Source organism: Cryptotermes secundus, unplaced genomic scaffold (genome assembly GCF_002891405.2).
Source record: "Cryptotermes secundus unplaced genomic scaffold, Csec_1.0 scaffold31, whole genome shotgun sequence".
NCBI lineage: Eukaryota > Metazoa > Arthropoda > Insecta > Blattodea > Kalotermitidae > Cryptotermes > Cryptotermes secundus.
In genome coordinates, this window is record NW_019743147.1 from 1,745,028 (window position 1) to 1,771,228 (window position 26,201).

General features: G+C 44.1%; 1 protein-coding gene across 2 annotated transcripts in view; it reads right to left on the minus strand.

Moving 5' to 3' along the window:
* Positions 1–961: 961 nt before the first annotated feature.
* LOC111873717 (enhancer of split mgamma protein) overlaps positions 962–26,201 on the minus strand; it is a 29,348-nt gene continuing 4,108 nt past the window's right edge. The window contains exons 2-4 of one of the 2 annotated variants that reach the window (XM_023868651.2): positions 25,267–25,356; positions 16,354–16,470; positions 962–4,797 (exon numbers count right to left, since the gene is read on the minus strand). In XM_023868651.2, the coding sequence (XP_023724419.1) occupies positions 4,309–4,797; positions 16,354–16,470; positions 25,267–25,356 (696 nt within the window). In that variant the 3' untranslated portion in view covers positions 962–4,308. The remainder of the gene's footprint in view (positions 4,798–16,353; positions 16,471–25,266; positions 25,357–26,201) is intronic. The other variant, XM_033755177.1, reaches the window with a different exon arrangement.

Consider the following 26,201-nt stretch of genomic DNA (forward strand, 5'->3'; position numbering starts at 1 on the left):
TAACACGCTTGTTTTATTTATAAAACAAAGAAGAAAGAACGGCCATAGATTTTGAAGATTTTGGATTTGAATCGGAGAAAGTTTATTATAGAATGGTGCAATTGAGCAGACCTCGTGATAATGTCAGCAAATTACGAAAAATTTGATGATGTTGGACCTTCCTACAACACCCAAAAAGGAAGAGGCAACTATCAAAGAAGAGGGCAGCCAACACAGCGGGACTTGCCTTTTAGAAGTAGTAGTTCACGAAGAGGACAACAGAGACCAGTAATACCGCAAAGAGTCCAGAAAAATTAACTTCCACCACCCATCTCACCAAAACCAGATGTATCACAATATCAGAACCTCAAACCTAAGAATTTGTCAACAGTTGAATCTTCATTGAAGAAGGACCCGATGTGGCAATATTTCGACGACGATGGGTTTTTGGGGTTAACCCCATATTTTTGTAGAGATGAATTTGCTGTAACTGAAGGCTTTGTTGCTATATCCGAAAGAGAATATGATTTATCTGCAGATAGAAATTTTGGCAAGTACATTTCTAAGGAATGTTTGTATGGTACTTGACCATGCATTTATATGCAAGATTACTAGCAGTGAGAAATCATGAAGAAACCGGAAGAGTTACTTCCATGGCAACGCAGTAACAGTGGGCCGTTGCCTGGGAATGTCCTGAGCTACAAACGCGCTCTCCCAGATGAATGGACAATGGGTTCGTTACGATAACAGCGGATTCCTGAAGCCGCAGAAACGAAGCATTTCCTTGGTAACCGGTACAGAACACGTGAAATAGAGCTGTGGAAAAGGGGGGTCTGGCATCCGGTCCCCATAAGGCCTAAATTAGGTGGCTGAACATTCCACACTTGGCCCGTGTGGAAGCGGGCTCGAATACCTCCACCGTGACCCTGCGAGTCGTAGGAGGCGACGAAAAGGGAAGCCTCAAATCTAAGACAGTAAAATATGGTCACAAGTCCCAAGGGATTATTCGGACCCGAGAAAGACTGTGCTGGCAAGGACCAGCAGCATATACAAAAGAAAGATCCGTCCTCCCGTATGTGAGGGCGCCCACAAAAAACAAGACCGTGTCAAAGAATAATAAAGATCTGGTCGCAACTCTACTGACTGAATGACTGTCAGTCGCAATGTGACTTTGACAGATATGCCAAATAGACTTGGAAGACAGCCACCGCAGAATGCAGTTGAAGATTGAAGATTGTGATACTGGCGACGTTATAAGGGGATGATAATTGTAAGTGAACGTTCAATAAATACACCGTCTACACAACAATCAGTATTCAAAACAGAGAGACACTACTGCATCAACATCTGCTTTTATTATGTTTATTAGAGACGCAATATGTTTCGACCCTTTCACGGGTCATCATCAGGCGTACAAAGCACCAGTCTGAGCTGTTAAGTAGGAATCAACTGTCATTTTATTCATCGAATAAGGATCCTCGTCCTGAAATTGTGTTGACGGTATGTTCTATACTTTATCTTATTTATGACACACAACATTAAGAGCGTTCAATAAATATTCGCCAAATCCGAGACCGACGTTAAGTTATTTCTCGCGCTGCATAGGCAACACGTGAAAATATATGTGGTACCAAAACACGTATATAAGCCACATTAAGAGATAAACAACAAAGGAAGAGCAAAACACTGATACCCAACTTGCAGGCACTGCACTCCTCGCCTTAAGAGTGTAAGCAACAGCGAACCATGGACACCTAGCGCCAATGGCCGTTCGGCAAACTAAACTCGTGCCGTACCACGAATAGCACTGAATGCCCGATTTCAGAGTTACGACCTAATAATATACAGAACTTTCTGTTTCTAATGTACAGAACGTAACGGCTTCGAAGCGTGACGGTGTACACCCATGAGATCATTGAAACGCAAATTAAAGCACTATCTATCACTAATTAACTACAAATTAATAACACATCTTAGGACAACATGAACAATATCAAATAAGTAAAAAAAAAAAAGTCCCTTTAACTAGCAGTGGAGGCCCAAATGGTTTTGAGACGTCGAGGCTCCCACATTTTCTAGGCAATCGTTTCACAGATTACGATGCGACTGTCAGCTTTACGCACCGACCGTCCGAAACATGTAGTGTTAAATAATTAATACGAAAAAATATGAGCTTTCAAAGTGTGAATTTTAATATATGAACGAAGCTGCAACGACACAGTGAGTGCTAAAGTGGAATACGCAGCGTAATAGGCTGCTGCAGTACAGTAATACAACATCAAACGGAATCGGGTTTGAGGCTCACTATGAACAGTATGCTCTTCATTGTTGTAATGCCGTGTACGCTGGAGAGTCCGACGTTTCGGAGAATGCTGCGGCCATCTTCAGGGTCTAAAAGTATGCCAAGTCAGCAGAAGCAGGTAACAACCCGATCGAACAGCACATGCGACGTCCAGTCTGGTAAAGGCCACTCCAAAGTCAATGGAAGAGTGTCCTTCCAGAAAGTGGGGATCCTGCCACTGCCTCCTTCCAGGCTTGGACTGGCCTGTCAGGCCGGATGTTCCACGCGCGGATCAATCGGCTTGCTTCCGCCTCCTGCTGGTTTCTTTACTACTCGACCTTGAAGATGGAGGCGTTACGTTCCTCCGAAACGTCGTGGTATCCGAACTACACGGTTTACAACCTGTAAGGAAAATTAAAGCAATACCCGAAAGAACAGAACACTACATTTTATGGACAGATAATAGAAACAATTCGCCTCATAACGTCTCGAACTCCACCGTGACTGCAAGAAAATTGTATGAGTCTTGTAATGACACCAGACACGTCGAAGACTCAGTGAGCCAGTTCATGGCGTTCGGGCGTGAGCTCATTTTTCTGACAGTCCGTCGTTATTTACGTTTCGGGAAAGCTGATAGTGTCACAGATATTATCACTGGTCTCTTGGCAAACGGTAGCTTAGCTTAAGGTTCTCATCAAATCCTAAAGCGGAGTTTATGAAGATACGTAAACAATTTGGCATTTTCTTTTCTTTATAAAATATCACTTACAAATGTTTAAATTGTGGACCATACTTGACTCGCAGGCTACAGGTTTTTTCCTCCAAAGCCTTGTCCAGTGTATAACACCTATTTAACAACTATACATAACATAAAGCACTTGTGTCCTGCCTATTTTTCATTTTATAAAAATTATACAAAAGGAAAACACTACCAAACTCAAAATATATTTTCAAATAAAAAAAAATCACATTAGAGGATCTCACGTCATATTACAAATTTTGAGACGTGACGCCGTGTATTCAGGGACTCTCATCCCAAAGTTTTGAGACGTGACGCCGTGTATTCAGGGACTCTCATCCCAAAGTTTAACATTCTTCAAACGTAGAGCTGCTCCGAGCTTTGAAAACGTATATGGGGGAGCGCAAATAAAGTTCCATGCATTCTTAACCTAGGCACTAGATTGGGATGTGTGCTCAACTTTACGACCACGCCGCTTTAAACCCGGGGTTCCCATTAGTAGTTACTAGGGCTTCTCTGGCCGCTGTGGAGAAGCGAAAAATCTCGTTCCTCTAAGGAGTAGGAGCATAAATTGCTCTATTTTGTAATTTCGATAAATATAAGTTATAGAAAATTTGAAGAACAAAATTCATACAACAGGTCTAATTATGGACCTTGGTGGTAGGCTATATATATAAGTATGCTTGTGTTTGATAAAACGTGACAGTTCGTTTCAGCGTAGAAAAGGCAGCCGGTTACCGTGATCATAGAGCCTTCTACTGTGAAACTGAACAAACATCACTAAAACTAGCGGAAGTAATACATAAACTCGACAAATACATATTATTCTGCAATTGAAGGAAAGAAAATTTGAGTTACTAAATGTTTTATTCGGTGTTTAATGTCATGTACCTCAAAGAGGGCCCCACGTTTCGGAGTATCATAATTCCTCCATCGAAATTTAAACCCAGCCACAAGCCAACAGAGCTGAACTCAGCCTTCCGCCTGCTTCTCCTCTTAATTGCTTGGCTTCGACCCTGAAGATGGAGACTATAAGTTCCTTCGAAATCCTGGGCTATCTCCGAACTGACAGAGAGATCCTCAATTCCTACACTTGCGCTCATCCAGACCACATGTTAGTTCCATCGTCATGCGAGCTGCCAGTAAGTTCTGTAGTCGCCCATCTGGTGATCAACTCATGATGATCTGCACGCTCTCACCATTGTCTATCACCGGAGTCTACATATGGGGCTCCTGTCGGTACTGGTGTGATGACCCTACTGACTTAAACCTGAAACCCAATGAACCCGATTTCTCAGTCTGCTGCTGATCACCAGGGCCTCCACATGGGTTGCAGCTGCTGATTTTGCCGCACATCCGGTGATTTCCTTGCCGAATCTACACCCTTCTCTGGGACAGTCATCAGAAGTCCCGTGATGGGTCTAGCAAGATCCTCAGCACTCGGAGTCGAAGAGAGGACGGGCTGTGGTGATCGAAAAGGTGCGACAGGGCTGGATTCTGGCGATGCTGATGATAGTGATATCGGCGGAGAGTAGCACAGTCTGGATGATGATGGTACTTGGACGCTCAGTGGCCCCGGAGGACTGACGCTTCGATTTGCAGCGACGGACGGAGAGGGGGTCGAAGGTGGGGGAGAATAGCAGAGTTTGGCCGATGGCTGTTGGGATTGTAGACTAAGGGGCCCCGCAGAGACGCACTGCCCCAGGTGAGCCACGAGACGGCGCCCCACACGAGCGTCAAGCCCGGGGAGAGAGAGTAAGAATTGACAAGCCTCCGAAGCGCACTGACTGAAGCCAGCCTGAAACAAAAGAGATTTGATTAAGGCTTTAAATCCGCCAGCTCTAACAAACAAAACTTCTGCATTCTGTTCACAGAGTGTATTTGCGTGTTCCATAAGGCTCTCACGATAAACAGTGATTATTTCCCTAAACAGCATTAACCGGGTGGTGACGGTGACGTAATGTTTCCTGTGTGGTACGAACTGAATTCTTATATATTATTTTGAAGAAATGTATTCTTTAGGGACTGGCCTTCCAGGTTGGGGAAGTCTCGAATCTGAGATAGTAATATTACAAGAGTACCGCGGGACTCGAACGCAAAAATAACTGTGCTGACGAGGGCCAGCATCAATTGTAAATGACACAGACCAGTCCTCTTGTCAGAGAGAGAGCCCCTATGTACGAACCCGCAACGACGTGACAGTAACAAAAATCTGTTCTGAGGCCCCAGATGGAGCTTGATACCAAGACAGACTGGCCGACTGACCGTTTGTTGTAACATAACTTTGACTATTCTTTGAAGTGCTAAACGCTTCTGGCTCCTGGCCAATTTAACGATAACCGAAACGGCAGACAATACCTTAAATACTGTAGCAATTGGTCAATTTAATTAGAGCTGAACCGTGCCTGGAAGGAGAGGGAATGCCTGAACACTGCTCTCTATTAACCAATTCAACAACTAACGTTCTGCTATATTGCATTTTAGCGTTCTCTTGCACTGATTCATATTCATATTGCGTATATATAAACAGTCTTCAAAATGCAGCGACCATCGCACAATAAGCCTTATTGCACATACAGCAAAGATAATAGCAAAGATACTTAAAAGAACAATCGAAAAGGAAAATAGAGGATTTACTTGGAGAGAATCAGTTTGGATTTAGAAGAGGAAAATGAACCAGGGGTGCAATTGTGATGATGAGAATTATAGCAGAACGAACTTTGGAGATAGATGAAGAACTGCGTACTTGCTTTATAGACTGGCAGAAGGCATTTGACCGTGTAAACTGGACCAAATTAATGCAGATCCTAAAGGAAACAGGTATCGATTGGCGTGAAAGAAGATTGATTAGTAAATTCTACATGGATCAGAAAGTTAGCGTACGACTGGACAGAGGGGAGACAAGAAGTGTGCAGATTGGAAGAGGAGTTCGACAAGGATGCTGTTTATCACCAATTTTGTTCAGCTTGTACAGGGAATGCCTTACCAAGGAAGCTCTGGATAGACTTGGAGACTTCAAATTAGGAGGGAAAATTATTCAAACTGTGAAATATGCAGATGACCTTGTGTTAACGGCTAAGGAAGAAACTGTGCTACAGGGCATGATTGATAGACTAATTGAAATTGGAAGGTGCTCTGGCATGGAAATGAATGTGGAAAAAACAAAAGTAATGAAAATTTCGAGACAACCAACCGTCACAATAAAGATAGACCAAAAACAACTGGAGAATGTGAAATGTTTTAAATATTTGGGTAGCTTGTTAACAGATGATGGAAGGTGTACTTGTGAAATTAAATCCAGGATTGCCATGACAAAGGCTGCATGTAGCAAGAAGAAGAATCTTTTTACCAGCAAATTGGACTTAAATTTGAGAAAGAAACTAGCGAAAAGCTACATTTGGAGCATAGCTGTGTATGGGGCTGAAACATGGACACTTAGATCAGAAACATCTGGAAAGTTTCGAAATGTGGTGTTGGAGAAGGATGGAGAGAGATCAGTTGGACCGATTATGTGAGAAATGAAGAAGTATTGATTAGAGTCAATGAGCAGAGGAAGGCTAATTGGATTGGTCATATCTTACGCAGTAACTGCCTTATAAAAGAAGTTACTGAAGGAAAGACAGAGGGGCGGATATAAGTGACCAGAAGACAAGGAAGAAGACGTAAGAAGATGCTGGATGACCTTGGGGACAGAAGAGGATACTGTCATTTGAAGGAGAAAGCTCTAGATCGCATCAAGTGGAGGAACTGTTTTGGAAGAGACTGTGGACCTGTCGTCTTGACAGATTACTGATGAATGAACGAATATAAAGGCAAGCAGTGAAACGGTTGACGGATCGATGCACCTGAAGATGGCAGCATACTGCCGAAACATGTAGTGTATGGGATTGTATGCACTTGAAGACTGTTAACATATACACATTATGAATAACGTTCTGCTGTTACTCCGTAACCTGAAGATTCAACTGTGTGCATAGACAATATATATATATATATATGGCACGTGTTAGTGTAGTTGGTTGAGGCACTATGCTACAAGCCGGAAGGTCGCGGATTCGAGTCCGGATGAGGTAACTGGATTTTTCAATTGCCCTAACCCTTCCAGCCGCACTATGGCTCTGGGGTCGACTCATCCTCTAACAGAAATGAGTACCAGGAATCTTCGTGGAGGTAAAGGGCGGCTGGTGCGTAGGGCTGACCTCACCGCCATCTGTGAGCCGACTGTCTAGAAAATGTGGGACCCTTAACGTCTCACAACCCTACGGGCCTCCATGGCCTGTTACAGGGATAGCTTAACTTCAGTTGTATGAAGGCTCTGAAATGGAGAGCCATTACTCGTATGTATGCATAATTAGTGTGTCTACCGCCTAATAACTGTAAATCTCTCACCGTCGCCACATTTGCATATTGCATTATACAGGACCCTGAAGTAAATAACTTGGCGTTATAACAAAATTTTCATGAGCGCCATGTTTGCGGTGTTTATGACTGGAAATTAAAAAGTGCGCTGTTATGATGGGTACGCTCTTCAGGGTTGTAACGCTATGTCCACCAGCTTTTCGCAAGAATGTGTTTCGACTTTAAGCTCTTCCCGCAGATTCTTTATTTGGCTTATTCTTCAGCCACGAAGATGGGGGCGAAACGTCGGCGGAATTCTGTCCAACTACAAGTTATAACCCATAAAATCGTTCTTTTCCTAGCCATCAGTATAATGAATTGGTTGAAGCCTGTAACAGATCATGCATACCGTATTTCATGATAATTTCTTACGTGTTTCCAAAAGCTATCAGAGCGAAAACACAATCACACTATGATAACACAAACTGCCTTATCTCAGACACTAACAGAATGAGGCTAAAAGATATCACACACACAGTTTCTACAGATACACTTATATGCTGAGGAGCCGGGATGGCGAAGTTAGTGTAGCGACTGGTTGCGAGCTGGCCGACCGAAGGGTAGGAGTTCGACTCCTGATAGAGTAAAGAATTTTCTCTTCTCCACGTCGTCCAGACCGACTCTGGCGTCCACCTAACTTCCTATCCATTGGGTAACGGGGGCTCTTTCCCGGGTGTAAAGCGGCTGAGGCGTGAAGCTGACCATTCACCTCCGGCTAGTGCAGAGGTCAAGAACACGTGAATCTCTACATCCACTCTCCATACGTCTTCATGGCGTAGTGTTTAATTAGTTAAGCACTGGGACAACTTTTTACGTTACACATTTAAACACCCGGTCTGTGGGGATGACCTCAACAAAATACATCCAACCTTCATACAGAGGTTCATCAAGAAGACAAATATATTGAAACTTGAAATTTAGGATGCCATTAAAGTTATACATGCATTTTGCCTTGAAATTTTGGCATGAAAGTGGTCATAAAACAAAGGAGAAAAAAAAAGAGACGCGGTAACCAAGACCTACTAACCTTCGTCCCCGCTGTGCTTCAGGCGGAGTTACGAGTATATTTCGATTGGCGCGGCAGGCCTACGAGGAAACAGAGGATATAAACTTGTACTGTCTCCCAATTAACATAAGCACACTTACAGATATTTCTCACACCGTCTCAAGATTCCTAACGGACCCAAACACGTGTTAACTTGTACCGTGACACTTTTACCTTTGGATATGAATTTTCAATCTTATTTTAATCACCTCAAGGCCAGATTGTTTTCATGTCTTAGAGACACTTAGAAGACTATAAAGTTGAGGTTCTCATGCCGGTGGTTATGAACATAGGCAATCTTGACTGTTTGCTGGATGCTTCAGTCTGGTTTATTACTTGGCTCATTTTAATTCTGAAGATGGAGGCGATATTATCCTCCGAAACGTCACTTGATTTTCAGTGGATTGCACGGCTATATATCCCATAAGTCTGAATTACTCTTATTATAAAGTCTGTTTCCAAAGACTTCTTACGGGAATCTAGAAGCGGGAAACTTGAATCCCTTTTAACTGAGGCAGAAATGAAATTTATGATGAGAAACAAACGTCCCCGTCACCATGACAACGGTTCCAGCCATCGCTGTTTTCTATTTTTCTCAAAACGCTTCCAACGGGTTCGTCTAGCCCTCAGGGATAGTTTACAGAATATTTGGGTAGGTTTTCTCAAGAGTACTACAGTTTCCCCTACCAATTCTCATTCCACCGACTGCTCCACGTTCATTAATCATTCCATCATCGACGTTAGTGTCCCGATACCGAGAAAAGAAACTCCGTGGCTTGAGTCCGCAAGAGAACTGTACCCACCGAGCAACCGCCGCTTGTCGGCGAAGTTCGTGCCAACTTTAGCGGATAGGGTGTGTCGCGTGATCAACGCAACGGATCCCCACGGCCGNTCATTTTTCTCAAAACGCTTCCAACGCGTTCTAGTCCTCAGGGATAATTTACAGAATATTTGGGCAGGTTTTCTGAGTACTAGTTTCCCCTACCAATTCTCATTCCACCGACTGCTACACGTTCATTAATCATTCCATCATCAACGTTAAGTGTCTCGATACTGAGAAAACAAACTCCGTGGCTTGAGTCCGCAAGAGAACTGTACCCACCGAGCAACCGCCGCTTGTCGGCGAAGTTAGTGTCAACTTTAGGGGATAGAGGGTGTCGCGTGGTCAGCGCAACGAATCCCCACGGCCGTTAATTTCGGTTTTCTAGACCGGAGCCGGTATTTCCTTGAAATGGCTCAATTATCCTCACGAGGCTGAGCGGACCCTGTTCCATACCCATTTCTTCTCACAAAATCTGGTTGCGCCGGGAATCGAACCCAGGACCTCTGGATCTGTAGCCACGAACTGACCAGAGGCGGTCCCACGATACTGAGAGCGTCGTTAAATAACAAACAAACACAGGAGTTCCATTTCCTGGGATGTAACGCTGTGTAGTCCGGTTAAGATAAACTGACGTTTCGGAAGAACACATCTACATCTTCAGAACTGATGAGAAAGCAGTGAAAGAGACCAAAATAAGCACAGAGCAGAGGGCTCTGCTTGCCCTGCTGCAAGCCGGTGTCTTACTTGGTTTATTCGACTCTGAAGGAAGCGGTATGATTCCCCGAAACGTCGGTTTAACTTTAACCGGCCTACACAGCGTTACATTTCAGAAGAGAGAAATCTCTATAAATCCCAAAGTGTATGGGGAAATCTGTGAGGGCCAGTAGCATGACTCAAATCAGTACTGAAGTGGAAATGTTCTAAAGATGGCGCGTTAGAAGCAACATGCCTGTTACGTCAGATTTCTCCATCGTCATTTTTTTTTTCAAACACGACTGTTCCGAAACTGAGTGCTCCGGTCATTGCGTGTGAGTGATCGAGGCTACTCTTAACTGGTTCAATTAAGTGGGAATCTTCATACCCCCTTACACCTGATGTCGAAACGTCGCTTTACGCCTACTTTCCTTATTTTTTAAAAAAATAAAAAACTCTGCAACACCTCGCTGTCTGTAGCTCCGTACTAACATTACTAGTCAACGGCTCAGTGAAAACATTCCGGCAGCAACGAACACACACAACTGAAGAACTGTTGGATGCAGTGTTTTCTATGTGGTCCGTGTCGTATCAAATACTCAAATGTCTAGTGAAAGGAAACGTACGTGAGGAAGCTGCTACGGTTTAGTTCTCAGCCGTTTTCTAAAAGAAAGTTCGCCGCCGTTACGGAGTAACTTACTGTCTGTTTTCAGGGTTAAGAAATGTGTGAAGCAAGCACAGCGGAGCTTCTTGCTTGTCGCTTGGCATACTCTTCGGAAAGCAGTATATTCCTCCGAATGTGACGCCGTGTACTTTGGTAGATACTAATATTACGAAGAAACCTACTGCCCCCATCATAAGGTTCTTCTGTCCTTATGATGGAAGAGGCAGGTTTCTCTAGTACGTCAGTACGGATCTGCCAAATTACAAAGCATCGCATCTCAAAATACGGTAATCTTCAGTGGTCAGTTTCTTTGACCAGATGTGCAATTTAATCCGTTCTCAAGAACTGTACTTCAAGAAATTTGTTTTAGACGGCACCCTCCCATTTCTAGAAACACGTTTGAGGAAATTAACACGCTGGAGTTGAGCCTCACGGCTGAAAAACAAAATTCCTCCAGAATATGTCAAGTTTTGTGGGCGCGTACCGCCCAAAAGGAAGCTCTTGCTGTACACATACGAGCAACTGAGGTAATAGGGTTTCTGTTATTACAGTCGTGTGGCCACGCTAAGCCGCGCGTTGAAGTCACTTATTGCTGTCGTACTGTGCGCCCGCTGAAGCCACTTATGGGGTTAAGGTGGACGCAGCTACTCACCAAAAATCGCCTTGTAGCGACTCCGAAGATTCAGGCGGAAACGTAGCCTCACCCTTTTGTAGTAGATGAACGATCCTGATGTTCTGTAGTATGTCTTGGGCGCCACCCAATGGGGAACATGAGACTTTCACATGGTCGTTAAGTGGGCCTTGGTTACAGCAAGGCAGTCAACAAAAACCAGCGTCAAACTCAGAAACACTTACACTTTATTTGATATTTTGAATTTACACCATTTGAAACACATGACTACGACTGTGTTTAGTGCTTTGTTCTTTTGAGGAGAGACACACGCATCTTGACAAGTTGAGAATTACGCTTTGTCTGTTCTGAACAAAGGAAAAGGTGCATCACGCCGCTGTTAGATAATGTCATTTGGTAACTAGCGTTCCTGCAATAGGCTATACCCTGTTAAGTACCGCACTAACTGCTTACGAAGCTTGCATCATTGCCTCACTGGAATAAGAGGGGAACTCCTGAACTATAAGCTTCGTAAGAAGTCATGGGACATTGAGTCATCCCCACTTAATGTATAGCCCATAGCGTAATACAGTGCGTAATGATTTAACGCAATTCCACAATTCATAATTTAAATCTTGTTAAAATACAGTAGTCACAACAAATAAATGCATACATAAATTTGGCGAAGTATATTATTAAAAAGGAGTAATCGGTTATATTGTATCACTAGGTAGCAGACACGCATGTGAGTGTTCAGAGGCTGGTTTCGGTAGTCAAAATGGCGACCGTGCTTGATGTGACTACTACCGAAGAGCAGCGTTCTGTAATGCGTTTTTTGTAGACAAATTGATTCATTGCAAAGGATATTCATATAGGAATGTTACCATTTACTGTGGGAAGTGTTTGTCGTGTAAAGCTGTTCATAAATGGGTAGAGAAATTGTCACCTTGTTGCCAAACGTTTCGCTTATGACGAAGAAGTTGAAACGGAGGTGCGGAAGTGGCTGAAACATCAGTCACGCGACTTCTATGCTGAGGGTTTCGACGCACTGGTAAAGCATGGGACAGGTGTTGGTGGAGCATATGTCGAGAAGTAAACATTTTTTTCTGCCTTCGAATATCACATGTTTTACGTTTTATATCCATTTGTGACCTATTCACTGACTCTCCTTCGTATTCTGACAGACTGATTTCGACTGGACGCGCCTGCGTATCAGAATTATCATACAAGGCAGACCTACTAAAACTTCAAACAGAGACATAAAAGTAAATCATACAAATCTGTTTGTCATCCACTTAATAATAATTGGACACACAATCAAACGTTTATATAACCGATGTAAACTAGTTTTATAGCATCTGCTTTACTAATGTAGCATTTTTATTAACAAAAACGTTGATAGACCAAGATGTAGGTGGGTGGACAATATTAAAATGGATCTTAGAGAGATAGGATGGGATGATATGGATTGGGTCGATCTGACTCAGGATAGGGACCAGTGGAGGGCTGTCGTGAACACGGTAATGAACCTTCGGGCTCCATAAAATGTAGGGAACTGCTTGAGTAGCTGCAGAATTGGTGGCTCCTCAAGAAGGGCTCAGCTCCACGAGTGACTATACAGCAGCACACACTATGTACGCAATCGTCTAACGAACGTAGGAGAGTTAGGAAATATAATAACATGACAGCATGGTCATTCTTGACCATAAAAGACGTAGAGAATGAAGATCGGCACAAAAGACTTCAAAAGGATGAAACTACAGAGGCTTCCGGGAGCACAGAAAATAATGGGGTTGCCACTATAAACCTAGGGGAGAGAGCAGCGTGGGCATCTATGCAGGGGAATGCGGAGAGGTGGCACGCTGGGCCACGTCAGGACTTATTTTAGCATTAAGGGCTACAGAAGGACATTAACGGTAGTCTACCACTTCATAACAAACCGGAAAGATACAAGCATTGTTTTTCTTTTATGTTTATATTTACTTTCCTTGTTTTTAACCTTCTGCTTAACGTTACTGTTTCTTTTACCTGTTCTTTCTCAGTTGGCCTGTGCGCTGGCGACTGTTTTCTGTGTTCCTGTTTCTCTGGTTTACTGCCGTGGTGGGAAGTTTTACATTGTGCCAAAGAAATCAAACTCTGGCATTTATAACGCGCTATATTTTATGGTCTCTGACATTAAGGGAACATAGACTGAGGGTGTTTGAGAACAGGGTGTTGAGGAGAATATTGGGACAGAAGGGAGATAAAGTGACAGGAGGTTGGAGAAAACTGCATAATGAGGAGCTTCATAACTTGTACTCTTCTCCAAATATAATTAAAATGATCAAGTCAAGGAGAATGAGGTGGTCAGGTCATGTAGCACGAATGGGGGAGACGAGGAATGCGTATAGGATATTGGTGGGAAAGCCAGAAGGAGAGAGACCACTAGGAAGACCAAGGTGTATGTCGGTGGACAATATTAAAATGGATCTTAGAGAGATATGATGGGATGCTATTGATTGGATTGATCTGGCTCGGGATAGGAACCAGTGGAGGGTTCTTGTGAACACGGTAATGAACTTTCGGGTTCCATAAAATGCTGGGAAATTCTTGAGTAGCTGCAGAATTGGCGGCTCCTCCAGAAGGGCTCAGCTTCATGAGTAAGTAAGTAAGTATATTTTATGGTGACGCGGGTTTTAGTTCCCGTACAACTCTGTAGATGAGGACCACTCTTTCTTGGTTGTCCTCGACTGCGTATCAAACGTACTACACGTATCCTCCAAATCTGTAAGTGGACCAGTGCCCTTTCTGCACCAAATATTTCAACAGTATTGCATGTAATTAAAGCTATGGCTTACCAATCCAGGTGATTATTAAGTAATTAAATTTTAATTAAATTCCTATATACGTAATAATATATTAATAACAATGGTCTTTTTTAAAAAGCGGGCGGTGTAAGTGAACATGCAGTTAACAAGTGTTCCTTTTTTGTAACTGGGACCCGAGTGAACTGCGTGAGGACATTCATTAAATATGTTTATTCTATAATTACACAGACCCATGCGTAGAAAGGGCGGGTAAAATTGGTTCACGGTAATAATCCCCCCCCCCCAAGTGGTTAGCTGCGTATTTCTTTGTAATAATTACAGTTTATCGAGCCTTTTCCTCCGTTCTCTGCAACAGATTCTTCCACACAGTACTTTTCTTTCTTTTTTGAGAAGCTGATGGTCGCTCAGCTAATCAAGAAATGGCCCGTCTTTTAATTAATCCCATTTATATTTGTGAGCTCTCTGTATTTAATCTCGACCTACGGATTGTCTGGATATTTACGACGAGATTTACGAATACATTTTCTGTAAGTTTTTCCTTGCAAAAGTTTCGACAATGAACACAAGCTGTTTAGTAGTATTTCAGTATAAATGTCGACCACCTATCGACACCTCTAACAGAGACTGACTGTATTTATGCAACTTAATGCAGTGACAAGATCAGACCATCTGACGGCGCGCGTTTATCAGTGCTAATAGCTCATTCTGCTATTGGCAGTTACAGCAACAATCTGTGAGAAATGTTTTGTCCGCTCAACCCTGTTGCCAAATTTCCTCGATCATTGAAGGCATTNGTCCATCGTGAACCAGGTTTTGATTTGTAATTGTCGTTACCAAATATGTGAACTACGCCACATTTTCAAAATATGTTACTTATCTTTATGTCATGATATTAGCCNACTGCAGTGACATGATCACGCCACCCGACGGCGCACGTTTATCAGCGCTAATGGCTCGTTCTGCTATCGGGAGTTACAGCAGCAATCTGTGAGGAATGTTCTCCCCGCTGGACTGAATGGTTGCAAGCATTACCCGAATTCAATCTCCTTTTAAGTCCATCGTGAACCAGGTTTTGATTTGTAATTGTCGTTACCAAATATGTGAACTACGCCACATTTTCAAAATATGTTACTTATCTTTATGTCATGATATTAGCCGGGATCGTGGGTTCGAATCTCACTCAGGGCATGGATGTTTGTGTGCGTTTCTCTGTGTTTGTCTACAGGTAGAGGCCTTGCGACGAGCTGATCACTCGCCCAAGGAGTCCTACCGCATGTGTGAGATCTAGTAAACCGAAGTGGAGAGTTTCATGGAGGTAGGGCCTAGGCCGAAATTGGGGCTGTAGCGCCACAGAGAGAGAAAAAAAATGTCATGATTTTGCCTTGCATTCTGGTGACGAGGCAGCAACATATACTAAGTTTTCTCTGTGTTTATTTCTAAACCAAACTCCTTACTAGCGTCATTTAAAGTTTCTGTTGTCACTAAACTTCGCCGACAAGCGGCGGTCGCTCGGTCGGTATNATGTCATGATTTTGCCTTGCATTCTGGTGACGAGACAGTAACATATACTGAGTTTTCTCTGTGTTTATTTCTAAACCAAACTCCTTAGTAGCGTCAATTAAAGTTTCTGTTGGCACTAAACTTCGCCGACAAGCGGCGGTCGCTCGGTCGGTATAGTTCGCTTGAGGACTAAAATCACTTAGGTTTTGNTATTTAAGATCCTCCTATAACCGTACAGCCTGGTTAGACACCTTCAACAATGTGCAGAACTACTCTTCCCTTACCGGGAAAGAACTCGCTGTGTCCCGTAAATTTATGTACAAAATTATTTTGGAGGCACGCGGTAGCGTAGTGGATTGAGGCATTACGCTACAAGCCTCAAGTTCGCGGGTTTCATTCACGATGTCACAGGTAATCCTTCCAGCCGCGCTATAGCCCTGGGGTCGGCTCAGCATCTAACAGAAATGAGTAAAAGAATATTCCTGGGGGGGTAAAGGGAGGCCTGCGCCTAAGGCTGAGAACCTCACAACCATCTGTGAGACGATTGTCTAGAAAATGTGGGAGCCTCAACCCCTCTCAAGTCTGTGGGCTTCCACGGCCTGTTACAGGGATAGCTTTACATTTGTAATATTATTATTTTAACGGGTCCCGGTGTCATAACTTGAACCCCTGATCCGTGTAGCTGAAAATCACCAATGATAACAGTAGGACCACTTATCTTTGCCTCTCGATCTTTGAACCGGAGTCTTTCACATGACGCGCAGTGAAATCCGTTGTATGTAGAGCTACAAACCCTGCAGGCGGAACATCTTACCTGGAAGCGATGGGCATCCTCCGCGGCGTCGCGGGGCCGTCGCAGGCGCTGCAAGTGCCGGACTGTGAGTTCCAGGATGTCGGCCTTCTCCAGTTTGCTTACATTCTCACCCTCCGCCTGGAACACACACCACCTGTGTAACACTGGAACCAGTCGGGAGTGAACGCGTACGCCACGGCGTCATGATACAATGTTACGCAATGAAGTTTTCTCGGGAGATGAGTTGTGTCAATATGGAGCAATCAACGTTTCGGAGACTGTGCCCGAAACGTCTGCTAGTAAGTCGATAACAACAACAGCCGCCGTTAAATGTTCAAATAATATGCACATATTTATGATTAACGCATTAGCACTATTCCGGTCTAGAAAACTGAGATTAACGGCTGTGGGAATTCGTTGCGCTGACCACGCGACACCCTCTATTCGCTAAAGTTGGCACTAACTTCGAAAACGAGCGGCGGTCGCTCGGTCGGCATAATTCGCTTGTGGACAAATGACCACGGATCAAAGAGCATTAGTACTATTAATTAAAGGTCATCGTGACAGCTCGATGGCTCAGTCGATATAGCGGCGGGGAACGGTGTTGGATTGCCGAGGAATCGTGGTTCTATTTGCTCTTCTCCTGAGTCTCACTTTCGTCCCCACGTGTCTGACAAGTGTGAGTGATTCTCTATTATTGCTATTGCCAGTGGAGTGGGACAAAGTGCCTTGTACCAGCCCCAGATGATAGATGAGGGTGATTGTGGAGCAATTGGTGGAATGAAGATTGGCAAGGGAAACCGAAGTACTCAGAGAAACCCCGCCCCAGCGCCACTTCGTCCACCACAAATCCCACTTGACCAGACCCGGGACCGAACCTGGGCCGCCGCGGTGGAAAGCCGGCGACTAACCGCTTGAGCTATGGCACAGCCTAAATGATTCTCTAAGAAGCGTTTATTCACATTCGTCTGTACATATCCACTCCCCACGTCTTCATGGCGTTGTGCCTTAATTAGTTAAGCATTCATCAGTTGCTCTAGAGCTCTTTGTTGGGGCCCAGGCCGATTTTTCAGTTTCCACAGTCGGCAGGGCTCCTTGGATGGGGGATCAGCTTGTCGTAAGGCTGCTACCTACACGCAGGACAGCATAAACATGGAATAAACGGACGCAGACATCCATGCCTCGAGTAGGATTCGAACCCAAGACCCCAGTGTTCGAGCGGGCGAAGAATGTTCATGTCTTAGACTGCGCGGCCCCTCTGATCGGCCAGACACTGTCAATAGTTAGACCACACAGGGCCAAATGGCAAGTAATATATAGCGATGAATTGGAAAAGATTTGGAAGGAAGCGAGTCCTAATCGAAATATTATCCCGGCATTTACCGGGAGGGACGTAGTAAAACCACGAACTGGATTATTCCGAGCTGTTGAACAGTCATATTATCCACCTTGTAGTTAGATTCGCGCTGCGGCCGGTTTACCACTTGAGAAATAATACCCGATGCTCACAGTACTAGAAATGGAGTGTACTACATCTGTCATGAATCGAAGCCTGCCCATCCAAGCCCCTAACCAGTCGGTTTACTTCCTTGGCCCGCCTCTTAATGATACAGTGACATGACACCTGAAATCCGGGATAACGGAGCCAGAGGTAATGTTCATTACTAGGCACAGACTCGGTAAACAGATAACGGAGGAAATTAACACGCACGCAACAACAGAACTACCGTTTCTATGCAACAAAGTTGTTAACACACCTCTGTAACAATATAGGGATTGTTAGGAAACGGTGTCTTCTGTTAGGGCCGCCCCGAGGCTATATAACGAGGACAACTGTGACAATTACTAACACAGACTATGACTGATAAATGACAGACCCGACCTCTCGTCAGAGAGGACGCCCCAAATGAACAGGACAGTAACTTTCATATAAGAAAAAAGAAGAAAAGAATCTGTCATGAGCCCCAGTCGGGGCTCGACACCAAGACAGACAGACTGACGGACCGTCAGTCGCAATGTGACTTGGACTTGGAGTACCTTGGGGCGGCAGTCGAAGATGATGGAGAAGACATCGTGTCATACAGTGGTTTGTGTAGTTGTAGCTCGTATAAGTTTGCATTATCTCCGGTCAAAAATCCAAAATCCGTCTATAAGTTACGCACACCCCCAAATACGTCACAATATTTGCGGAGAACATAGCAGGCATACACAAGAAATACATATCAAATTTTAACTGCAATCTGCTATGGCTTTTGTGATGTCGACGATGAACTCGAGATCCGTAACGGGGCAGTTGAACAGTCTATTCCTTGAACAGAAGCAGTTATCTCTCCTGAAAGTGTTATTTTCTCATTAATATATGTACATTTATAATCATGGCACGTCCGAGGAAATTACGTGTCTAATAAAGTCACCTCATTTTTAACACTCACTCACGACGAAATAGAACCGGTTTTAGTAGTGCCCTATAAAATTTTCGTTAACACATTAAGAGGCCTTAGCAACTGAAACAGGAAACTCGACAGCTTGTGGTTGCTTAGCGAAGTCCAATATCTAACAAGCGTCGCAAGACGTAAAAATGGAGAATGGCCCCAACAATACTTCTCAAATTATTACCAGCTGAGTGGTGCCCGGACCTCACAAACAGCAACCAGAAGCTTCAGATAATCGACTGGCAATCTCTCTGAAAGTGACCAAGTCTCACAAATGATGGTAGTGTGCTAACACAACATTTCAAATAATGCAGTCCCTAGATCGAACGCCTCTGTGGTCTAGTAGTCAGTGGGTCTGGAACGGGGTCCACTCAGCCTCGTGAGGATAACTGAGGAGCTACTTGAATGGAAAATTAGGGGCTCCGGTCTATAAAACCGAAATTAACGGCCGTGAGGTTTCGTTGCGCTGACCACGCAACACGCTCTATCCGCTAAAGTTGGCACTAGCTTCGCCGACAAGCGGTGGTCGCTCGGTCCGTATAGTTCGCTTGCGGACTACAGGTCACGGAGTTTGTAATGCCCAGATTTCTGAAATCGTGAATTTAACTAGTAGCCGGGTACCACTCCTAGCGGCCAAATAATGGTAAAACTGTTAACTGTGGCCAGGTCAACAAGTACTTAGCTGGTACAGACACTGAAATTGCATTTATTACGCCACTGTTACAACTAGTTTTGGTCTTTGTTTTGTGACGTGTGAAGGAAAGTGATGCTATGTACTTTTGTTTTCTTGTTTGCAGATTTATTTTGGCGCGCCGTGACAGTGTTCTGCTTCAGTGAGCTCTTTTCAATCAAACTAGGGACGGTCCTGGACAAAACAAACACGTAAGTCAAACAGCACCATCACAAATCGAACAGTGGCGAAACAAATTTCCTTCCTTCTTCCCACAGCACTGATGTAAAGGTGTTTGTATTGTCAAGTGCCTTCTCTGGTACTCATCCCGCTGTTATGACGCTGAAAGTTCATTATCGTATTCCCAGAGACATGATGCTGGATTTACAGAGCCAGTTCATTGTTTCTCTAGCATCCACTTTGATGCTATCCTCCAGTCTATGCCGATTATCATAATGCCTATAGTTGTAAAGTGTGTATAGCGTCTTAGGCTGCATCACCATCAGAAAGTATCGTGTCTCGTTACGTCATCGTGCGTGTCTCCCCCAAATTTTTTAATTCGCTTAGTGGGGGTGGAGTCCAACTGGGTCCACTCGGCACGGAGGCTTCCGATTGGCCTATTGTAGCCTGCCCCGGGTGATTATGGTTGAGAATTTGGTGGATTGAAAATTGGCAGGGGAAACCGAAGTGCTCAGAGAAAACCCGCCCAGCGCCAATTTGTCCACCACAAATCCCAAATGACCAGACCCGGGATCGAACCCGGGCCGCCGCGGTGGGAAGTCAGCGGCTAACCGTTTGAGCTATGGCGCGGCCTTGTCTCCCCCCATTACCTGAGGATATAAACAGATCCGGTTTTCCAAACGCTGTGTTCTTTAGTTTCTAGAATACCGGACGATGGAAAATGTCCAAAAATCCAATAATTCTGGGCGTTATAGAACTCAATTTTCGATAATTGATGGGAACAACAATCGCCGAGGTACAGCTGAATACACAGGGACTTCATTTCCGCAAGGTTGCCTACTCAAGGTATGACAAACTCCAAAGGATGTTTTAGACAGCAATATGGCATTCCTAATTCGAACCGTGCATCTTTGATTCAGTCTGCCTTGAATTATGGCACCTTATATAGTAAAAACCTGCCAAGAACGAAATATTGTGCATATACAACATGTTTTTCTGCCAACCGATGTCAGGATAGGCGTGAAATATGGATCCTCCCAGAGCTGTGAATGTTGTTTTTACTTATTTACTCTGTCTGATTTTTTTGAAGTTTTGAATGTTAAAACAGACATATACGTATACAGGGAGGTTCTTACGTTTGTTGACCGGTGAACCGCCTGCTGCGAGGCGCATACGAATTTTGTCTGATGGTTGATAATCTTTGGAATTATGGGAAGTTATTAAATTTGTGGACCGCTTGACGGCATTATGTTTCACAGCGAGCATTACGGTTCATGCGTGGGAATTCATTTCTGATTTGTTAGCAGTGGGCGGCACTTATCCACCTCCATTAGCCGTTTGTTCTCAGTCACAATTTGTGAGCAGTGTGTTCCGTCATGTTGGGGTATAGTTTAGAGCAGCGTGTATGACACGTGAAATATGGATCTGCTGGAATGTGTCGGCGATTATTTCTACGTAAACTTCGTGATGAAAAAAGCTGCCAGCAGACAAACAACTCACAATTAGGTGAATAAACTTAGATCAGTAGGACTCCTGATACTCAAGAAACTGAAACACATGCACTAAGAGCTTATTGAGAATAAGTGAGATGACATAGGAGCCAAGCTTGAACATACACCTAGAAAATCACTGAAACTTGTAGCTCAAGAAACTCGAGTGTGAAAGTCTAGTGCAAGAAGGGCAACACAATTGCTGAAGCTTAGACCGTGTAAAACAACAGCAATACACTCACGCCTTACAGCCGCGCGATGCAGCTAGCAGAGTTCATTTTTGCCGTTGGTTTCTACAATCTGTTCTCGAAGGTGATATCGGTCCACAATTGAGAAGGACTGCATTTACAGCGTCTCTGTGATCTCTGAATTTTTAAGTACTTCATTCTGAACGTTATCGGCCAAGAGACATATTGATTCATCGGCAAAATTAGTATGCGCCTCGCAACCGGTAGTGCACCGCTCAACAAAGGTAAGAACCCCCTTGTATTAATCAGTGCGCTTCAAAAAGTAGCCCTTTATATAGGCCTATTATTAACACTAGATATTTAACAGGGAATTTAAAGTATATAAAGGATTGCTCGCATGTGTTCAGTGATTAGTGTGAAGCGTAGAGAAAACCGTGATTTAGTCTGCGTGTTTGGGGGGGGCTGTTAGTGCGTCAGCTGAAGATTTTGATATACAGTAAAACTTGGTTATAGCAACATCGGTTTCTGCGACACCTTGTCTATTGCGTCAAATATTCAATGGTACTAACTAATTCCTCATAAAGCAACTGTTTTTATACCTTGCTTAGTACGACATGCACAAATGCATCAACCTCGTATGTAACGTCATTTTCATTCCTGAATTTCTCTGATATGGACATTGAACGTAATTTAGAAAGTGTGTATTGGGCAAGTAACAGGAAACAGATGAAGATAACTGATTACTGTACTCGTATCTAGGTACAGTAAGGCACAACAATTGATGTAATCTACTGTAATTTGGTGAGTGGGCCTACCTTTAATATACAGTATTAGTGCGGTGTGTATTGTCAGTGAAAAGCGCTGTAATATGTCTTTGATATTACACAATTGGGTAATTCCACGTTAATGTTACGTTAGTCTGTACTTAACTATGTATTTCACTAAAAAATGCAACATTTTAGCTCGGTTTTTGGTAGATTTTTACGTGACTAACATAAGGCTACTGTGGAAGTGCCCATTTCGGTTACAACGACATTCGTTTATAACGACACTATTTTTATGTCCCTTTGATGACGTTATAACCAAGTTCTACTGTATTTGTAACGCCGTCAATGATGACAGATTTCCAGTAAATGTAAACCGGAGAGGTAGCTGTAATTTATTTAAAGGATTATTATGTGACAGTAGAGTACTGGCTCAGAATGACACAGTTTTTAAAATCATGTTTCAAGAATATGTGAATCATCGTCCTGGAATAAAGCAGTTCACTCAGCCACCAAGTTTTTATGGCCTATGTTCCACAAGGGACTATTTTAATAAAATTTAAACGAGCTATGCTCTGTTCCTATACAAGACTCGACACCACATCGGTGCCACTAGTGTTAGCACCACAATGGCTGTGGTTCTGTTAACAGCAAAGTAACAGTGTCATGAAATTCGTACCAAATTTCAAGAAAATCGACCATTATTGTGTAGTGATATTGGTGTTTGTATCTGAAACGAGGCTGACAGATGGAGTTCATTGGTAGTGTCCGGAAAAAGAAGCCCAAATTATTTTCTCCTACAAAAAAATAAGAGACACAAAATTAACTGTTTAAGCACACAAATTACATTTTAATAATACAGTGACGTTCAAATATACGTGATATGCACTTAACGGGTCTTGCAGCACGACTTTTCCCGGCCAGAGCCGATCCATTAGCCGGGGAACAATATACGGAACTTCGGACGCCCGCGCCGATTAATGTCTTTATAAAGAAACAGCTGAAAGCGGCGTCTGCCCGCATCGGAACGCATCTGGCACCGCGACGCACGCTGCAACTCACTTATAATATCGTGTATTATCATTCTGTAGGGCTTCTGGAGCACGCGGATTATCACTGTACACATTTTCAGCCAAGTTTCCCCACACTCAAATCTGGTGAACGAGGCGGCTACAGCCCCTGGCTAACTTTCCATTCACCAAAAATTACACTCTCGGCGAGAGCACGCCAAGGAAACTGGCAACCACAATTCCCCATCCCCCCCCAAAACAACNCTGAGTTGAACACGTTGAATCGAACTGAGCAGCACACTCTGTGAAAACAGCAACGCGACTGCAACGGAACTCGTAGAAGACTAAGAAAGTCAACTCCAAATCAAGTGAGTACGCAGATCTTCTCACAGTTGCGTTGCAGTGTAGTTTTCCAGTTTCAAGCTGTTTTAATGCGCTTCTTTTATTTATTTGTTTCTTCAGATGGCGCGAAAATTTGAAGAAGATTCTAATTTTGCTTTTGTGCACTTAACTGAGGAGCCTTGTATATATATGACAAATGCCAAGGCGCAACAAAATAGATTTGGCCTGAGAACGAATTTCTCATGAGATGAAGGCGTCTGGTTCCTGGTCAAGTTCTTTCGAAACAATATAAGCACTTGAGTTTACAATGTCACGGAAGAACGGGCGCGCCAAATGTTTTATTTACCCTGTCCTCTCTTATTACGCGGTCTCAACCACCGCCATATCATGACAGGATCAGTTGCACTATCTGCCTCTGTAGAAGAGAAGCGCACGAAATTAAGAAATCCTATTCCGTATTAAGTTGGACGCACACACCCACCTGAGATGCTGTGAGCAGCTAATCAAACATAAGTTCCCTCAGTGTCCGCCTGCTAATCTGGAAACCAGCTACATGCTTACACCCACAATCGGCGACGTTTCTTGGAAGTTCCGGTTCCACTCCAGTTGCCAGTTTCTTTGGCGTTTCCTCGGCCTCCCATACAACGTTGTTACTTGAGGACTTCTGCGTCTTCCTGCTGGAAACACGCATTTAGCTTCCCCTCTTCAGTGCCTGGTTCCAAAACAGTTCACGTAACGTTCCGAGTTCAGTGTCTTAAAAATATATAAGCCCCCATTTTGGCCATGAAGTGGGGCTTCATATATTTTGTGGGGATTTCCACTGTCCCAGTGATGGGTATTCTAAGCACTCACAGAATCATTTTGCTACGTGGCTCATGAAAATACGTGACAGATCAACAGTTCCGTAGCATCCAACGACAACAGTTTACGCGCGCAAATGTATCTGCAGAGAATCAACTTACGGACCAGTGTAAGGGTGAAACCTAAAGAGCTTTCAGACCTCTTCAAATGGAACTTCTTGATATGCCAACACATTACTGTCCTACTCGACGTGGCGATTTTCTTGGGCCCATTTTCAAGTCTCGCTCGAATGCCATCAAGTCGGTGTTCTGTGCGAGCATGCATCGTTTATCATCACAAACGCGATCCGCTTCTTGCAACCCGTTAAACAATCTGTTGAGGGTCTTGGTGCCTTTGAATATCGCCGTATTACGTATACACGGTTCGTGGGACTTCTTTATAAGAAATGTCTCGACATGAAACACGCGTTATTCCGTTGTATACCTAACTGAGTGGTTTTAATTCGCAAGCGAACTATACCGACCGAGGGACGGCCGCTTGTCGGCGAAGTTGGTGCCAACTTTGGCGGATAGAGGGTGTCGCCGTTAATTTCGGTTTTCTAGACCGGAGCCGCTATTTCCTTGAAATAGCTCCTCAGTTATCCTCACGAGGCTGAGTGGACCCCGTTCTAGACCCACCCGGGAATCGAACCCGGATCTCTGGATCTGTAGCCAGGAACTCTGACCACTAGACCACAGAGGCGGTTGTATACTTAACATTCCTTAAATCATTCTTTTTCGCTGTAAGAAACAGCTTTCTGTGAATAGACCTGTGTCAAGGAACAGCGTGGGCACAAAAGTCTCCGTTATGACAGCATTACTCATGGTCAAGCCATCGCCTTCGCTCGTAAGTTCCATCCAATTGCACCCGCTAATGTATCGACTCTTGCCGGGAAAAGCCTCCCTCCAGGTCCCGTCAAAGAGCTGGGTCACCTAGGTTTGGGACTCACCTTAGTTAAAATCCACGCGTTGACTATCCGTAAGCCTAAAGTAAAACGTACGTAATTTGGGGTGCCTACCTCCAAGGCGCCAACCATCAGGTCCTTCAGCTCGTCGAGGCACCTGTTTATTCGCGCTCGCCTCTTCCTCTCAAGTAGCGGCTTCGTCACCTGGAACAGTTTTGAGAGACGTCACAAACCAAGTTCCTTTAAGATCCACTGTGTCTAAGCACCGTTATGTACTGTGTAAAGGAGGGCAGAGCTGTACACACTTCCAGACTCGGCTCTAGATGGAAGTGAGGAGTCAGATTTACGACCCCACAGTTTTGTTCCCAGAAACTTAACGACTGAAAACGAGGCCTTGACTACGTACTGACAAGCCGATCAAAAGAAAATCGCTGGTCTCCACAGAGCTTCAAACTATGATCGTCCATCCAGTGATTTCGCACAGTTTATGAGGGATGTGTCTTCAAGCTTTGGCCACTGCAGTAGATTATTGGGCGACGGTAAATCAACTGAGAAGAGTACTCTGAGCGAATGATACGAGAGTGTGGTTCTGTTCGAGGGAAACGGAAGTCGCTGAGTAGTGAAACCTCTCCTCTCCCGTAATCGGGAAGTCCCGATATCCTGGTAAAGGTAAAGCTATCCCTGTAACAGGCCGTGGAGGCTCTCATTTTCTAGACTATCGGCTTAGAGATGACGGCGAGGTTGTCAGCCTTACGCTCCGGCCGGCCTTTACCCCCCAGGAAGATTCCTGGTATTCATTTCTGTTAGAGGCTGATTCGACACTAGGGCCATAGTGCGGCTGGAAGGATTAGGTCAATTGAAAAAAAAATCAAACGACCCCATCGGGACTTGAACCCGCGACCGTCTGGCTTGTAGCATAATGCCTCAACCAACTACGCTACCGCGTGCCCCCCAAGACAGGTATATAAAGCAGAATTGAGGGAGTGGCAAAGCGATGTGTTAACAAACCTGAACTGTCCATATCAACTGAAGATGTCACTACTTGGCGA